This window comes from Mesoplodon mirus (assembly GCF_964341445.2).
Source record: "Mesoplodon mirus genome assembly, chromosome: X".
NCBI lineage: Eukaryota > Metazoa > Chordata > Mammalia > Artiodactyla > Ziphiidae > Mesoplodon > Mesoplodon mirus.
The window spans coordinates 86,698,278-86,716,543 of NC_138981.1; the positions used below are offsets into that span (position 1 = coordinate 86,698,278).

At 43.4% G+C, this 18,266-nt stretch overlaps 3 protein-coding genes across 3 annotated transcripts in view; 1 reads left to right on the forward strand and 2 right to left on the reverse strand.

The window, feature by feature from the left end:
• The window catches only part of BTK (Bruton tyrosine kinase), a 28,537-nt gene extending 27,767 nt beyond the window's left edge, over positions 1-770 (reverse strand). Inside the window, exon 1 of the mRNA XM_082609788.1 lies at positions 663-770. The gene's annotated coding sequence lies outside the window, so the exon portion shown is untranslated. The remainder of the gene's footprint in view (positions 1-662) is intronic.
• Positions 771-4,412: 3,642 nt separating this feature from the next.
• RPL36A (ribosomal protein L36a) lies at positions 4,413-7,198 on the forward strand. Its single transcript, XM_082609657.1, has 5 exons — positions 4,413-4,522; positions 4,932-5,037; positions 5,240-5,307; positions 6,620-6,742; positions 7,048-7,198. The coding sequence occupies exons 1-5, from the start codon at positions 4,520-4,522 to the stop codon at positions 7,066-7,068; spliced, it is 321 nt and encodes a 106-aa protein (XP_082465783.1). The 5' UTR covers positions 4,413-4,519; the 3' UTR covers positions 7,069-7,198.
• A 1,669-nt stretch (positions 7,199-8,867) lies between these two features.
• On the reverse strand, positions 8,868-18,172 carry GLA (galactosidase alpha). Its single transcript, XM_082610676.1, has 7 exons — positions 17,791-18,172; positions 14,877-15,051; positions 13,530-13,707; positions 12,868-12,959; positions 11,278-11,439; positions 10,611-10,808; positions 8,868-9,890 (listed from the first exon to the last, which is right to left on the reverse strand). Exons 1-7 carry the CDS (start codon positions 17,997-17,999, stop codon positions 9,624-9,626), a joined length of 1,281 nt encoding a protein of 426 aa, XP_082466802.1. The 5' UTR covers positions 18,000-18,172; the 3' UTR covers positions 8,868-9,623.
• Positions 18,173-18,266: the final 94 nt, after the last annotated feature.

Sequence of the window (18,266 nt, forward strand, 5' to 3'; positions counted from 1 at the left end):
CACACTGTCTGGGCTGAGGCTGAGGCTGCTTTTTTTTGGCCTAGCCTCTTACCCACTGTTACCACGAGGTTGGCGTACACAGTCCTTCCAACAAGCCAGCTCTGATCCCAGCAATGTTGGCTCGATGCAGCCTGAGGCTTTACACCCTGGTTTTGCCTTTCCTTAGCTTACAGAGCTCAAAAGCCTATTGTGGCATGTGAACTTTGACCATTTTCTCAGACAATCTGCCTCTTAAAAATTCCTTCTTCTAAGGGTCTCATTGACACACGTATCCATTTTGGGTCTTCCGGCAATATTTGACCAAAGGGCTTATTTCTATCCTGGCTTATTTTGCCACCGGCAATAAATCTTATTTTTCTGCCAAATTGTTCAGAGGTGCCTCTTTCCAACATCTGCTACCTGTTCAGATGGTCACCTCATAGCACTTTTTTCTCTTCTTGTTCCCCCCACAACCTCCTCAGAAAGGACCCTTCCAGCCCCTTCTGATCATCTGAAGAGACTGTCAGGGCCTTGTGCTGATGACACTCCCACCCTCTGTCAGCCTCCTCCGCCAGCGGACTACATGGCACCAGCCACGCTTTCTATCTGGCCTTCAAGGGTCCCAAGGTCCCACGAAAGGTACTTGCTGCTGCTGCCCAGCCCTTGCCATGCCCCAGACCCACCTCAGTCCTGACTTTAATGCAGGTAGCTTCCCGGATGCATTGAGATGCCAGGACTTTGAAGGTGGGACTCGATCTCAGAAGACACTGGCCCTGGAGACATATTCTTACAGTCCAGAGAGGAAGGACAGTCTGAGCAAACCCCACCCTTTCACAGCCACTCAGTTCCCTTTTTTTGTTTCCTGACTTAAACCAATGTCTTTTTTTTCTTCTTCTCAGCAGCATGGTATCTGGTTCCCTGCTGCTGTCCCTATTCCACTCCCCGCCCCAGCTGTCCCCGCCCTTCATTTGCTTGGGACCTCTTCAGTCTGCTCTGAAAGAACCCTTCTCAACATTACTGGGGCCACTGAGACTCTAGACTGGGCTGGGTTGAGCAGACACGTCCTCAGGCCGACCTCCCCGACGTAAAGGGCTGACATCGCTAAAGGACCGTGGAGACTTACAGAAAAGAGGAGAAATGCAGACATGTGGAGACAAAACAAAGGGACTGGCGAGGAAGGCCGTCTTTAGCTTCTCATATCCTCTAAGGCAGAGACTCAAGGCCACACGGGTAAACTTGCTAGTGAAGGATGGAGAGTGTTCACGAAGGGACCCCAAAGTACAGATCCTGACAGAGGTAGAGACAAGACTTCCCCCTGCTGAGTCATTTTCTAAGAAAGCATTTTTTTTTCTACAGATAAAAATGTCCGAGTGTAAGCCCACATACTGACTTGTGTCCTTCCCGTTTTCTGTGGATGTTGATTTTCTCCATTTTAGATTCGGCCTCAAGGATTAACTCTTAATTTACAGCTTTCTCTTTAATCTTGTAAAACAATAAACCAGACTAGATGTGTTACTTGAAACCTTAATGTTTCATCAGCCACCTCCTAGCCTATGCTCTAGCAGCGATTTTCTCCCGGAGGACTCTCCTAGGAAATGCAGGCAGTACTGGCTGTAGACCAGGACGGCCACAGAGCCACTGGTGACTGATCTGCTTGCCCATCTTGACACATCAGCCACTGCCATATTTACTTGCCCCAGGCACTGTATGTAGGAACAGATCATAAATCCCACTAGAAGAAGTCCATCAGACTTTTTAAGGGAACAGGATATATTTTTTAAAAGTATTTTGTAGGGTAGTAGACTAGTTAATCCTCACGTTCACACAAGATAAAGGGGCAGCAAGTGTTGTATGATCTCTCTATTTTATTGACAATTTATATCCTTTCACTACTCACCTCTGTTTGTTTGTTTGTTTGTTTTGCGGTACGCGGGCCTCTCACTGTTGTGGCCTCTCCCATTGCGGAGCACAGGCTCTGGACCCAGCTGCTCCATGGCATGTGGGATCCTCCCAGACCAGGGCACGAACCCGCGTCCCCTGCATCGGCAGGTGGACTCTCAACCACTGCGCCACCAGGGAAGCCCCACTAGTCACCTCTGAATAGCTGCTCCAGTGGCCTGCCTGAGAGTTGGTCCCAGACATTCGCCTTCCCTCCCCTTTTCATCAGTCAGATGCTACTTGTTGTCACATGACCTGCCCCTTCTCAAGGTCCTTCTGGGGATGGAGACTGGGCGTTGATGGGGGATCTAGACAAGGGAGAGCAGGACAAGGGAGAGGGGGAAGTAAAACTAGGCGAGTCTTCACCCTCTGCCCATGTGCACTCTCCTCACAGACTTGTCCAGGTGATGGAAGGACTGCACCCAAATAGTGCCAATATCTAGACATAGGAAAGTGAACAACCACTTACTCTGCGAGGCCAGGCCACATGTAGAGTCCTGTGTTCAATTCTGAGTTCCTCATCTTAGGGGAAATCAATAAGCAGGACCATGTCCAAACCAGAGACCTGGATTGGTGAAGGAATCTAAACCAAAGCCATGCCACATAAAGGTGTGATAGAAAGAACTAAGGTTGATTAGACTAAGAGGGGCCATGTTCTCTGTCTTCATATTTCCATGTTACTAACATCAAAAACCTCTAGAAACTCCTCAAAGCCCAGTAAGACGGCGTAACAGCCTGGCGAGAAGAAGGAAATGCTCTGAGCCTACAGGCTGGCTGTTTGGCAAAGAAACTTTTAGGAAATGTAGCAGGCAGTGGTAATGTTTTTATTAGCTCATTCCCAGAGACCGTCCAACAAAACAGAGCTGATCAGAGAGTCAGTTCTGAACCTATGGGTGTTTCTGGAGGGTTATGCAAGCAGGAGACCCCAAGCTCTCATGGTTCCTTAGCCCTAATCCACTGAAACCTCCTCCTGCGTCCCTGCCCAATTCTGACTCCTTATCATCCTCTACCCTGCAGATGCTCCTGCTTCCCCTGTGTGATTTGTGGTTAAGTGCAAGGCTGTGGTGTTAAACCACCTGGGATCAAATTCCAGCTCCATAAAATAACCACTGGTGTGACTTTGGGTAAGCGAATTTAAGGCCTCTCGTGCCTCAGTTTTCTCACCTGTTAAACACTAATAAATGTACATACCACCTGGGTTGTTAGGATTAGAAGAGGTAGTATGTAAGGTAGTTAGGAAAATGCCTGGCATATAATAAGTGTTCGATAATTGTTAGCTATTATAATTACCAGGCCACACAATCATACCATATAATGGTAAAGGAACCCAAGCTCTGGAGTCAGATCACCTGTGTTTGTATCCTGACTCCACTAAATACTAGCAGCATTGGGCAAATCATTTAACACCCTATGGCCTCAATTTCCTCATCTGTAAAATGGGAATAATAGTATCACCTACCTCTTAGAATTGCTGTGAGAATTTTTTTTTTTTTTTTTTTTTTTGCGGTACGCGGGCCTCTCACTGCCGTGGCCTCTTCCCGCTGCGGAGCGCAGGCTCTGGACGCGCAGGCTCAGCGGCCATGGCCCACGGGCCCAGCCACTCCACGGCATGTGGGATCCTCCCGGACCGGGGCACAAACCCGCGTCCCCTGCATCGGCAGGCGGACTCTCAACCACTGCGCCACCTGGGAAGCCCCTACTGTGAGAATTTTATGGGACAATTAATTTAAAATGCTCAGTACCCTGCAGTCTTTCTCTGCTGGACTCTCTTGAAACCTAGCACATGCCTTCTGCCAGGTATGCAGGGAAGTGAAGAAATGCTGGATACTTTCTATCTTTTGGCCTGGTTATTGCTATTGTTGGAGCTGAACAATTTCATCCTCACTTTTCAGAACCTAGGTCAGTCAACTTGCCTCCCTCAACAAAAGGGGGCTGTTTAATGCCGAGCATTGTTCCTTTCTTACAAAGTATTTAGTCTGTAATTATACATTTATGACATTGATTATTTGATTACTGTGTCCCTCCCCTAGAACAGTGGCCAACACAGAATAGGCATTCAATAAACATCTGTTGAATGCAACAACTAGCCATGTGATAGATAAACTAGAGCACTGGCTCCCTCCAAGCCTTCAGTGAACCAGCAGTTCACTGTGAAAGATGTTGTTCCCAGTGTCCTTGAAGTGGAACGGGAATGGGACATGGAGGTGGAGGGCTCCTCCACTTGACCGACCCTAGTCCTGGCTTCCCTCGGGTATAGGCACACGGAGGCCAGATGGTCTGGGAAGAGCACTGCTTCCTTCACTTAACGGTGCTACGCAGCAGTATCCACCAAAAGTGATGAAGTGAGGAAAACTTGCAAAGCTGGAGGGAGGCGGGTGGAAGTTGAAGAGAGTGGATCAGCCTCAGCTGGAGCCCTTCCTTAAGCTTGCGCCCGCGACTCTGAATCGAGTCCTCTCAGCCGCCAGAGGGCGCGGCGCACAGAGCCTTAAACTCTATGGTCGTTCCCACCGACTCCCATGAGGAAGCGCGACCAGAAACCTCCTATATACTTCCGTTTACGGCCAGGCTTCTCTCTTTCTGTGCTGATAGCGCTCTCGCAAACATGGTAGGACCTTGGGGTGGGGCTCAGGCAACATCCAGTTTAATCTTTCTTTCGCGGTTGATGGTGCCTTCCCGGGATGCGTCCAGGCTCCTACGTGGACTCGTTGTACCAAAGAAACCCAATGTTGCCGCGATCGAGCCCAAAGGGACCGGGCTTCGGGGCCAGGAACTGAAGTGATGGGGTCAAAGAGGTAGACTTAGCCAGCGGTAGAGTGAATATGTTCTCGTTTTAGTTTGGGCTCGGCGGAGGCCGCTGTATTTGAAGCACATGGGGCCGGACCACCTTCAAGTTGTGTGTTAGCGAGTTTGAGAGTTTAGTCCTCGTGGGATGCCTTAGCTTTAGCTGGGTCGGGTCGGGCGTTTTGTGCGGCTGGTCTGATAACACTGCGCGTTCTGAACGGTTTATTTACTAGGTGAACGTTCCTAAAACCCGCCGGACTTTCTGTAAGAAGTGTGGCAAGCACCAACCCCACAAAGTGACACAGTACAAGAAGGGCAAGGATTCTCTCTATGCCCAGGGTAAGACGGGCATACGTGATTTGGTTTTAATGTGGCATTTGTGTTGTAGAATACACGAGCCCAGTCCTCCTTCCCTTCCCCACTTGGACATTGATATTTCTGCTGGGAAGCCCAAGATAAAACCGCCGAGAAGACTTTTCCACTTGTCTGTTGTGATTGGTTATGTTTGATAAACCCTGACAAATAACTTTCATTCTCCCAGGAAAGCGGCGGTATGACAGGAAGCAGAGTGGCTATGGTGGGCAGACTAAGCCGATTTTCCGGAAAAAGGTTTGTAGTGGTCACTGTTTGATATGCTTCCCACTTACTGTGGCAGAGACTTTCCATTTGTTTTTAGCCCACACATCTCTACAATATAGGTATGTGTTTTCATAGTTTCAGTGAAATTATCTCAATTACCTGCAGAGACATAACATCTAGTAGGCAGTGGAGCTGGAAGTTCAATCCAGGTCTCACTCCAGTCTACAATACTGCACTGCCTCATTGTTTTATGTTTTTTGTCCTCTTTTTGAAGAGGCAAACATCAAGGAATGTGCCCTGCCTTCCTCAGGACTGAAGTTTGAGGACACCCATAAATCCTTTTCTTCGCCCTCTTCCTTATCCGTTGCCATGTCCTAATGAATCCTTAGCTCATGCTTGCAGTAAGAATTGTTCTCTTATTTTGCTTCTCAGTTCAGAAGTCTGCAGTCAGTCTGCTGCCTAACTCATGAAGTCTTAAAGCTCTTTAAAATAGCTATTTAGGTCTTCCACTGGCTTCCTGAATTCCCTGTTGGTCTCAGGCTGAATTTCTGAGTTTCTGTTCTACCTCAGGTGATTTGTCTGCCCCCTAAAGTATACAGTGCTTGGAGCATAGCCTTCCCACGAACATAGCATTTCTTTTGGCACTTAGGTCCTCATTCAGCCTGGTTCCAGAAAGTATTCAGGAATGATTTTAGTGTTCCTTTAGGTGCAATAAATGGTTTGATCTCTAGGTGGTGAAATGCCTTTTCACATTTGGGTAACTTGTTTAGGAGATAGGGACATTGTACTTAGGTTTCTGCTCTTTTGAGAACTTTCAAGAATAGAATTCTAACTACAGGAGCAGGCTTTAGAAGTTGAGTATTTGTGGGGAGTTAAATAATACAGTTGAATGCACATAAAACCTAGATGTAATTGTGGGTAGTCTCCGGAGAATAGATATTAAGTAGTACTTATTAAGTCTTATTTAAATGGGTTGTGAAAGTTGTGTTTATTTCATAGTTGCATGGACTCAGTTGACCCATTTTTGGGTGTGTGGAATACTTAACCACCTAGAGCTGAAAGGCCAGGGTGGTGTGATGAATGCCTATTTGATAAGAAGCCCTCTAGGATGTTTGATATGAGTGAAGAACTTGATGTCAGTTAGATAATCTGCCATCATTTTCTCTTAAATACACTGATTTTCACATTTCTGTTTTCTCCCTATAGCTGAAAACAGATTGTCACAACTCTTAAACTTTGCAGAGCTTTGCCTTAAGTAGTACTTGACCCAACAGAGTCATATTTTTGAAGAAAGATTTTCTGTAGTGATTTATGAAGGCTTTGACTTAATTTTATTTTCCAGGCTAAAACTACAAAGAAGATTGTGCTGAGGCTTGAATGTGTTGAGCCGAACTGCAGATCTAAGAGAATGCTGGCTATTAAGAGATGCAAGCATTTTGAGCTGGGAGGAGATAAGAAGAGAAAGGTAGATAATTATGGGGTGGAAGGTGCAATATTTTCTCTATGGCTTTATTATGTTGAGAGAGGTGAACATTTCTGCCTACTCATTTTTGTGGCATCAAGATCAGGGGAAATCCTCTCAAAATAACTAAACTAGATCCATAGCCCGAAGTATTTTGGTGTTGGTTTTGACATGAGTAGGAAGGGGAGAATGAGAAGACTGGCCTTAATAAAGGATGGTGATCCCTTTAGGAATAGACTGTTCTTGATGGAGTAAAGGTTCTTTGCAAAATACAAAAACTCACCTTTTTTCTTCCTGTTCTATTACAGGGCCAAGTGATCCAGTTCTGAGCTTCATATTTTGTTTTGTTATGAAGACAATAAACATTTGAGATTGTTGACTTCGTTTAGTTTCAATTGTTTATTTTTTTGGAAGGGAAATTAACTAGTGCCATGAATAAAATTCTCCTTGGGAAATTTATGCTTGATGGTTCTGGATACTTATTAGGAGTTGAATCTGACTGGTTGAATTCACATCAGATGCTATGATGGTCTAATTTGCACTTTAATCACTTGGGACTTCATGGGATTCCTTTTGTTAAAAAGCAAAGGCTGTTATTGGTTATCATGGGACATAAGTAGAGACCTGAACTCAGGGCAAATAGAATGAGATCAGTAACAATTACATCCATAGTGAATATGAGGTTCACCAGGAGTGAAATAATTTGTCTCAAATAATGTCTTCTACTAAAGTCATTGAATGAGGAATTTCAACCCGGTTCTCTAGGCACAGCATACTATATTATATATGTCATTAGACTTATTTTCATGCCCCCTAAACATTTTTATATACTTCCTCACATTTTAAAGTAGATATAAATTATTTTCATCATGTTGAAATAATTGCAAAGGATAGAATTTCTAGTGAAACTCCCCAATGGAACCTATGGGGGATAACTGTCCATTTGGTAAAATGCCTAGTAGTTGGAATCCTCTTTGTATACTATTGTATGCTTCATTCTTGTGCTGAAAAACTCTGGATGTGAAGCAAATAAGCTACACATTTTGGTGACTGGAAGCACATCTCAATGAGAGCAGTTTTCTTCCAAGTTAGTTTCTGTGGTTGAATTGTCTAGATTTACCAATTCTATTCCAATTTTTATTAACTGACAATGCTTTAGCCCTCCAATTTTATTGAAAATAATTGGTAATCACCTGACAGGCAAAGGGATTGTTACAACATGCACTTTGTATTTTGAGTGGGCCTTTTGTGCCCTGTTCGCTTTTGTACTGTCCTGCATTGTGGATGGGTGAGATGAATACACCCTTTTTTGCTTATGTGGGAGAAGGGTGATAGTAAAAGGGGAGGTGGGGAAGGAGCAGGCCTGAAGCACTGACTGCAGGTTGGTCCTCAGGTAAACCAATTGGAGGAAAAGCAAGGAATTAGAGTATCTGGAAATTGCCTCAGTAACTCATTCCTCCATATGCCAGTTTGAAGTTCATTGCCTCATCATGGAACCTCAAGAGATAAGGCAATTCATCTTAAAGTGGAGGGGGCCTTCTGGCCAGAGGTTCAGTATTTTAGGTCATAATGTATCAACTGTTGGTGAAAGTAAGCCAATTGCATTTGTTGGATCTAGACTGCAAACAACTTGGATTTGCAAATCTAGGTGGTATGTTTCTTGGCAAGATTCTTCCATAAAAATTCAGTAATGTTGTCTGTTGGGTTGCCTCTAAATTGGCCATTTATGAAGGTTATTCCTGTTGGGGTATTCTTTTGCCCTTCAACTGGGGAAGTAGTTTTTATCTTTAGGCCAAGATAATTAGTGCCATCCAAGAATTAATACCTCAGTAGGTGGCAGTGTAAGGGTTAAGAGCCTGGGTTTAAATCCTGGCTGTAATTTACAGTGAATTAGTACCTACATCAGGGTTGTTGGGAGGATAAAAATGAGTCACTACACCTTATGCGTCTAGAATAGTGCCTGGCACATAGTTCCAATACAAGCAACAGATATTGCGGGTTTGGTTCCAATAAAGGTAGTCACCAATTTTTTGGTTTTCCAGTGCATATAAAACTTATAGTTCAAACTATATTGTAATCTATTAAAGTTTGCAATAGCATTATGTCTAAAAAAAACAATGTATACACCTTAATTTAAAAATACTTTATTGCTAGCCATCATCTAAGCCTTCAGAGAAACAATTTTTTTGCAGTAGTAACATTGCAATCACCATGATAAATATAATAATAATGAAAAAATTTGAAATATTGCAGGAATTACCAAAATGTGACACAGATGAAATGAACAAATGCTGTTGGAAAAATAGGGTCAAATAGACTTCTCATACATGCAGGGTTGCCACAAACCTTCAATTTGTAAAAAAAACCCCAAAACCAAAGAAAACCCCACAGTATTTGTGAAGTGGAATGACATGAGGTATGTCCGTAAATTATTATTTTACTTATTATATTATTAAGCTATTATTTCTCAGCAGTTTACATTAGGTTCAAAGGCTTTTCCCCAAAAATGTTCTCCAGATAGCTTTAGAAGTAGTAATCACCACAAAGCTCAAGTGTAGGGTGTTTCCCTGGTGGCGCAGTGGTTGAGAGTCCGCCTGCCCATGCAGGGGATATGGGTTCGTGCCCCGGTCCAGGAAGATCCCACATGCTGCGGAGCGGCTGGGCCCGTGAGTCATGGCCGCTGAGCCTGCGCGTCTGGAGCCTTTGCTCCGCAACGGGAGAGGCCACAACAGTGAGAGGCCCGCGTACAGAAAAACAAACAAAAAAACCCCTCAAGTGTAGAAACTTTTACTCAAGGAAATAAGAACAGCTGAAGGTGGACAAAAGTGGGGTAGTCACTTTGGCAACAAAATAATACATTTTAAAGGAAGCTTTTTAATGCAGTCTAGCTTGCTCTTTCTAGCCTAAGCAAAACAGTACCTGTGGGATTTACTTGAGTTTTTAAACTTGAAGTCCATTCATAAAACCCAAGCTTCCTCTTCACAGGGAGGAGCTGTGTGATCAGGCAGTCAGGATTACAGGCCAGTCCTTGACCCAGGGAAGTAACAGAGATGGTGTAAGAACGAGGTCCACCAATCTCCTGCAGGTTTACCATAGCCACAGCCCAGGCTAAGTTAGAGAGAGGGCGTTCCCACACCTCAAAGTTGTCCTCCTGAAAAGTAAGCCAAGAAAATAGGTGTGATAGCTTGGTAACTAGCAATAAGCTGCCTTGTTAGTTGTGGCATTAGGTCTTATAATCAGAACTATCGAGCACTTCTAGGAAAAATTAGCACAAGGGAGCCTCATTAGTGATTATTATATCAAGATTAAAAAATACATTCTCAAAAGATCAGTGCAGATCCTCCAATGTAACAGATTTAGGTACAAGACAAACTTGGTACTTGGATATTAAACCATCTTAAAATACACACCCTGGGCTTCCCTGGTGGCACAGTGGTTAAGAATCCGCCTGCCAATGTAGGGGACACGGGTTTGAGCCCTGGCCCGGGAAAATCCCACATGCCATGGAGCAACTAAGCCCATGCGCCACAACTACTGAGCCTGAGCTCTAGAGCCCTCGAGCCACAACTACTGAGCCCGCGTGCCACAACTACTGAAGCCCACGTGCCTAGAGCCCATGCTCCACAACAAGAGAAGCCATTGCAATGAGAAGCCCACACACTGCACTGAAGAGTAACCTCTGCTCGCCGCAAATAGAGAAAGCCATGCACAGCAACAAAGAACCAAAGCAGCCAAAAATAAATAAATAAATTTATAAAAAAAATAAAATACACACCCCAAATAAACATTTGGATGAATTGTAAACTAGAAGGCAGGAGACGATGTTCCTGGCCAATTCCTAGTTTGTCCCACAGAACATTATTTACTGTACCTTTCTAAGCCGGTACCCCTGCTTGCCCAAGGGGTCCTGGTTGATGGCAATTACATCCTTATCCTGAAGAAGGGCTTTGGCTTCAAGGCTGATGTGTCGGAGGTCATTGGACATGAGTAATGGAGCTGCCATGATAGCCCAGAGGGCCATCTGAGTTATTTGCTGATCCCGGCTGAGGCCAAAGTTGCCAATCACCAACTGGGACAAAGAATGAAGAATTCAAGGGAGGGGCTTCCCTGGTGGCGCAGTGGTTAAGACTCTACACTCCCAACGCAGGGGGCCTGGGTTCGATCCCTGGTCAGGGAACTAGATCCCACATGCATGCCACAACTAAGAGTTTGCATGCCACAACTAAGGAGCCAGCCTGCCACAACTAAGGAGACTGCAAGCCGCAACTAAGGAGCCCACCTGCTGCAACTAAGACCTGGCTCAACCAAATAAATAATAAATAAATAAATAGATTAAAAAAAAATAATTCAAGTGAGGTAAGACAAAACATTCTTAAAGTTGCCTAGACATACAGACAAGTCACCTTCCAGGGCACCCTGCTCTGAGTACTCTCACATAAAGCCTGCTCCCAGGAACTTCTCCCTTCTGATTTATCTTGAGTGTCAAGTAGGGAACAGGTCCACTGTAGGGGCTTGAACAGGAGGGCTCAGGTTCTTACCATATCTGGATCATTCCAACCTCCTGGTCCTGCGACAGGAACAATCCTCTCCTGGTTAGAAGTTGTCCAGTCCAAGATACTCCTTATACTTTGCCAAGAATCATAAACATCAGCAAAATTTCTCCAGTGATTGCAGTACTCTCGGATTTCTGTGTAATTGGGCTGTGAAAACAGAGATAACTCCTCTGTTTACTTTCTACTAATATTCTTGTGATATGAAAACAATCATGTTAAAAAAAGGCTCTCGTAGCCTCTTTAGTTTACAGATTAAAGGTCTCCATGAGAGCTAAACCCTTATTATAATGGAATTTCATTGTAAGAAGTTTGCTTCAGAAGTAGGCTATGTAACTTAAAATCTTACTTAAAATGGCTTTAACACTGTTCTTGCTGGAAATTTACCAAACGGTAACTAGGTACAGTAGTCCCCCCTTATCTGCGGGAGATAGATTCCAAGACTCCCAGTGGTTGCCTGAAACCGCAGATAGTACCAAACTGTATATATACTACATTTTTTCCTATACAGGTACCAACGGGTGGGTAGCGTACACAGCATGCATACGCTGGACAAAAGGATGATTCATGTCCCAGGCGGGATGGAGTGGGATGGTGCGAGATTTTATCATGCTACTCAGAATGGTGTGCAATTTAAAACTCATGAATTGTTTATTTGTGGAATTTTCCATTTAATATTTTCAGATTGCAGTTGACTGTGGGTAACTGAAACTGTGGAAAGCAAAACCATGGATGGGAGGACTACTGTACTGGGATTACGGAAGATTTTAATTTTTTTCACACTTCACTGTATTTTCAAACTTTTCCAAAATGAACATGTATTACTTTTATAATCAGAAATAAATACAACGACCTCCTAATATAATATTGTAAATCAACTATACGTCAATAAAAAAATAACTAAAATGACTTTAATAAGTAAAACCTGCAAATTACACAGGACTTGGCAAGCATATGATAAGGCAATTTGAATCTTAGGCATATAATTTATTGAAGGAATGAATAAAAGTTTGTAGATAGGCAGGTGGGATATCTGAGGTTTAAGATGTTGAGAAAGAGGTGAGAGAATTTTGCAGAGATTAGAAGGAGACAACAGGGATTCATTCCATAAATAATTATTCAACACTTACCATATGGTAGGGATACAGTGATAAAGTCAGACAAGGTCCCTGCCCTCCTGGAGCTTACATTCTAATGGAGGAGACAGACAATAGGCAAATCAACAAATAATTCCATATAGTACTAAGCCCTTAGAAGGAAACTGAATAGGTTAACATGATAATGAAGTGGGCTGATTCAGGATATAGTTTGTAGAAAGTACTAAGAGGATTGCTGGTGGATTGGTTAGGAACCGTGAGACAAAAGGAAGAATCAAAGATGACTGGCTTCCCAATTGATGGTAGCTTAGTCTCCAATTATAGCAGTGGGGATGGTGAGAAGTGGGTGGATCCTGGGAGAGATGGTAGGATGAGAGTGTTAAGTAAGGTTGGACTTTGACAGGGACCTTCGTCTCCTTTGTTCTTGAGTTCTGAAAATCTATCAGCAAGGCTCTATTGGATTCTGTGCTCACTAGCTCACCTTAAAAACGGGCCACATATAAAGGGGCCACTCACAGGAGTACACAATGCTTCTGCCAGTCCTGTTCAGGGCCAAGGACATGTGCTTATAACCTGTATGAGAAAACAATGTGTAAAATAAGGGAAAGAAGGGAATTTCCAGCTGGGGCTGTATATTTTTAAAAGAGGCTGCCTGGAAGGGCCATGTTTATATTTTAAACCAGCAGCAGAGACAGGTGACTGCTCTGTGCTTACACTGTGTGTAGTACTGCACAGACTGCTGGGACTGTTCCAAGGAGACAGTGTGGGATGGTGCATATATTGAGGAGAGGCAGGAATGAAGATGCTCCTCTCTCTGTGACTGTTTGACATTCTGGACGCTTTTCCAAGTGATGGATGGAGAGTTACAATTACTATTTGTAATTAACTCAGAGCCCTCTTGAACTAAAAGTGCACGGTGTTAGCTGTGGTTAGGCACACGTGGATTTTACATGCATGAATGAACAAATGCATGGACAAACTGCAAGAAGATAAGAGGCAGGAGCTCTGGCACATTGAGAATAATTATTTCCAGTATTGTGACTGGGTATTTCCAACGTGAGGATTAGTTCTTTGGATGCTCGGCTACCTTGGCCTCAAAGTTCTGCCCTTTGCTCATGGCTAAGTCTTTTGAATGAAACATACCATCTGCCAAATGTTTTATACTGTCACAGTAACAACCGTCAAATTTTAGCAGATCTACTCCCCAGTCAGCAAAGGTCTTGGCATCAATGTCATAGTATCCAAAACTCCCAGGGAAGCCAGCACAGGTTTTATTTCCAACATCTGCATAAATCCCTAGCTTCAGTCCTTTGCTATGGACCTGAAATGAGAGAAAAGAGTCACCTCAGTAGAAGGGCAATCATGAAGTAGAGAGAACCACTCCAGGCTGGAGGCAGAGACCAGTACACTTCACCAGGTACTGGGGGGCTTTGCCCCCATCCCAAACCCCCCAAAATTATCCAGATGAGTTTGCTGGAAGATAAAGAGCAAAGTCTCCAATTCTGCTGAGTTCAAACTATACATGTAACTATAGCATAGAACTGAAGGGAAAGTTGTCAGTTGCTCTAATCTTCCACTGATGGGATCTTTTTTTTAATAAATTTATTTATTTTTGGCTGTGTTGGGTCTTCGTTGCTGGGTGTAGGCTTTCTCTAGTTGTGGCGAGCAGGGGCTACTCTTTGTTGTGATGTGCGGGCTCTGATGGGATCTTAAAAGTTACCTTTTCAGGTCAGTGATAGATTTATCTGGACAAAGACTCTCTCCTTGACCAAACCTTAGGCCCCTCTGAAACCTCTTCTCACATAGGCCTCTATCTTGGTCTTCCCGTGTCCAGTTTTAGCAAGAATCCTGCGAAGTCATCTCCCCACCTTTTGATATCTGATCAAACTCCTTATGCCCCACCCTTGATGTCCAAGTCCTCAGCCTGCCTTTAGCAAGAATTCCCCTCCTCCTGATGTCTCGTCTTAGTAATTCTCCATCCACTGACCCCCACAATCTGTTCGTTGGCTATAAAACCCCACTTCTCTTTGGTGTATTTGGGACTGAGCTTGGCTCTTCCCCCCATTGCAGTAGTACTGAATTGTACTCAGTATCTCTCTTCACTGCCTTTAACTAGTGTCCAGCTCTATTACTCTTTAACAATCTCCAGAATATATCCCTTCTATCTTCTAAAACTCTAGTTTATAGTACAACTGTGATAGCTGCTCAAAGCTTATATGGAAATACATGCACACATGTCAAGAACCAAGTTCCTTTTTCCTCCTAGAGAATTCAACAGTTTCCACAAAAGGAGAACTCCTTCAAGATGGGCCTCAAGAACTATTGCAAAACATAGATCTGCTGATGGGATGAAAATTCCACCTGATAAGCCTTAGAATTCATTGTTTGGATAACAGCAGCTATTTTACTTTCTAAGTGTTTCTGAGCAAGCTTAGGTACAGAAGTGCTTATAGCCTCCTGAATGAAAAAGAGAATTATCTATAAACTCACATAATTAGCGAGGCGGCGGATCCCACCAGGAAAGCGTTTAGGGTCTGCCTGAAGTCTGCCTTCTGAATCTCTTTCGGGAGCCATCCAACAGTCATCAATGCAGAGGTACTCATAGCCTACATCCTTCCAGCCATCTGAGGCCATGATCTCAGCTATCTGCAGAAAGAGCTTCTCACTGAAAGAGAAATTCCAAGAATCATTACAATTCATTAAACAAATGCTTGGGTACTCCTATTTGTTAAGCATCTTGGGGTTCTGCAATTTATTTTTCAACCCAGTAATAATTTGGTAGTAATCACAACCAATGCAAGGTAAATTGGACTAGGCCCTTCTTCTTCTCACTCCTTTCCCCTCTACCCTAAGAACGCCAAACAATTAAAAGAGGAATTAGAAATACATGAGGTTGAAAAGGCTATTAGAATTAAGAAGACAGTTCACTAAAGTAAAACTACAAAGTTAACATAATCAACAACTTCTTTAGATATCAGCAATGACCTATTCGGAGAAAAAGACACCATTCACAAGAGAAACCAAAAAAGCAACAGATAAAACCTAAAATACCTAGAGGTAATTTTAAAATTATGTGCAGGGCTCAATCTGAATAAAACTATGATGTTCCCAAATTATTTGAATAAATGGAGAGATTCTTTTGCTCTTAAATAGGAAAACTCAATACTAAAAAAAAGGTAATTCTCCCTATACACTTCTAGACATTTAATAAAACCCTGGACAAATCCCCAAAGGACTTTTTAAGGAACTTCACAACATGATTCAAAAAGTTCACCTCAAAGATTAAACAGGTGAAGAGTCTACAAAAAATAAATGAAGCTAGTGTAGTACCATTAGCATTAGAATACACAGATCAATGGAATCAAAGAGAAAGTTCAGAAAGAGATCCAGCCATTTGATACCATGAAATTTAGTATATATTAAATGTAGTATTGCTTACAGGAGAATAAAGTCCAGATGGATTAAAGATTTTAAAAACACATAAAAATACTAGTACAAAATATACATGACTATGTTATCTTCAGGTAGGAAAGAACTTTCTCTGCATGATGCCGGAGCCAGAAATAATAAAGGAAAATCCTGATGTTTGATACATAAATATCAAAACCAAAATACAGCAAGAACCACTGTATTGGGAATTCCCTGGTGGTCCAGTGGTTAGGACTCTGTGTTTTCACTGCTGAGGGCCCAGGTTCGATCCCTGGTCAGGGAACTAAGATCCCACAAGCCATGCAGCGTGGCTTTAAAAAAAAAAAAAAAAAAGAACCACTGTATTCACAACATATGATAGACCAAAAACAAAGAAAAACCAAAACATAAACAAACAAAAAGAACCCCAAACATACCAGATGGAAAATAGGGAACTAACAAAGTGCAGAAAAGAAACCATGCAAAGAGCCAATTTAACTTTTAAAGCTCTTATTCTGTGCCAGGCACTCACTCTTTAATTTAGAAAGGGTAATTAGTTTGCCCAAGTTTACTCACCTGGCTAAGTAATAATAAGCTAGAATTTGAACCCAGGCAGGTAGACTTCAGAGTCTTGTGGTTAACTGCTCACAACATAAACGTGATCTCATTTTTATTGAAAATCACTTTAAAAGAAATCTGGTTTTATTTACATAGAAAAAAATTGAAAGGTCGTATATTAACATTTTAACCATGATTATTTCTGGGTGGTGGAATGAGGGGAATCTTTATTTTTATTATACTCTTCTTTACCATCTACAATTTTTGCCATGATCATGCATTAATTTTACAATCAGATACAAAAATAAGACAACCACCACTTAAGAAAAAAGGAAGAGACAAAAAAAGAAATATGTGATGGCCATAATTTACCCCAGGGTCACGATGGATGGATTTAGTCTGAAATTTAGCAAGCCAATTAATTCTGTCATGTTTGACCAACATCCTGACTTCATCTGTAAAGACATTCATAGGAATAACTTATGGCCGCTGGGATGTTACCATGACCACTGCTTACAGAGGGGCCTTTGCACCAAGGGTGTCTTTATTATGTTTTAAACAATATCTATCAGTGATTCTTAGCTGTTTCTAGGTCACGGATCCCTTTGAGAATGTGAACAAAGCTCAAGATCCTCTTTTCAGAAAAACATACATACTCATATTTTCAGATTTGCATTAATTTTCCCATGGATTCCAGGTTAAGAACATTTCTTCTATATGCCTAATTGAGGAGTCTGGTACTGCATTGTACTTTGTCCTTTAAATGGGTTATCTAATTGAAAGCCAACCTGTGTGAGATAAGAACTATTTTACCTATCCTCAGAGTCGTTCCCTGAGATGAGTTGTTTTCCCAATTACAGACGAGGGATGTGTGGGTCAGAAAGGATCAATACCTGTCTTATCTACCTTCCACAGATAAAGATCCTCCACTTCAACCTTCCAAGCACATGCCATACCCAAGGGCTACAGGGTGGGGAGATCTCAGAGACACCGTGGTCACTCTAAATTCCCTCCAGTTAGTCCAGGAACCCGTGACCCCAAAAGGGGAAGAAACGGCACGCGTCTTAGTTCTCTGTCTCTCCTACTCACCACAGCTGTCCTCACTGCTAGTACCCGGCAGAGACAGAGCAGCACCTCTCAATAAGGGTCTGAACGGAACTGGATGGTAAATGGAGAAAGTCCTTAGTTGGATGATGAAGCAGAGAGAGGTGGAGAAGCAGAGGTCGCTGGCCGGACTCCCATGCCAAGAGGGGTCACATGGAGAGAATTTAGGACTAGTCCCCATCCAGGGCAGTCTGCTGGGGATAGAAAAGCAGCAGCAACAGGGGAGCTCTCCCTCGGGCTCAAATTTTCTCGCTGAGACCCTCCACCCCTCCAAACACAGCCAGACAAATACACGGAAAGGCGAAGGGAAGCGGGTACCCAATATCGCTGATACCTGACACAGGAATCCGGCTCTTCTTGGCAGTTCACGTTGCACATGAAGCGCTCCCAGTGCAGCCAGCCCATGGTAGGGGTCATCGCCAAGCCATTGTCGAGGGCCCGGGCCCCAGGGAGCTCCCAAAGAAACAGGGCCAGGAAGCAAAAGGCCAGCACACAGCCCAGCCGCCGGACTCTGCTCACCAGCTTCATCGTCGCTGTCATCATGCAGCACAGATTTCCACGAGTCACCTGGGCTTTTAAATTTAACCTTAAGAGCTAAAAAGGCAGAGGCGGCCCGGGGAACCCGCTTTCGTCCTCATCACCAATCACTGGTGAGTTATTAAGCCCTGACCCGATTGTTTCTCCGGCAACTGGGACGGTTATCCCCAGAGGCGGACCAATGACCAGTCATAGAAGACGCGCCGCCACCAACCACTCTCTCTCTTTCTGGATATCGACCCGCCCTATTTTCGTACCAAAAGGAAGTGCGGC

Coding starts and splice junctions, on each gene's coding strand:
- RPL36A (XM_082609657.1), top strand. Junction 5,308..6,619: donor AGCCGATTTTCCGGAAAAAG/GTTTGTAGTGGT, acceptor TTTATTTTCCAG/GCTAAAACTACAAAGAAGAT. Junction 6,743..7,047: donor GAGGAGATAAGAAGAGAAAG/GTAGATAATTAT, acceptor GTTCTATTACAG/GGCCAAGTGATCCAGTTCTG.
- GLA (XM_082610676.1), bottom strand. CDS start 17,999: ATGATGACAGCGACGATGAAGCTGGTGAGCAGAGTCCGGCGGCTGGGC. Junction 10,809..11,277: donor GTTGGAATGATCCAGATATG/GTAAGAACCTGA, acceptor TCTTTGTCCCAG/TTGGTGATTGGCAACTTTGG. Junction 9,891..10,610: donor AGGGGTACCGGCTTAGAAAG/GTACAGTAAATA, acceptor CTTACTTTTCAG/GAGGACAACTTTGAGGTGTG.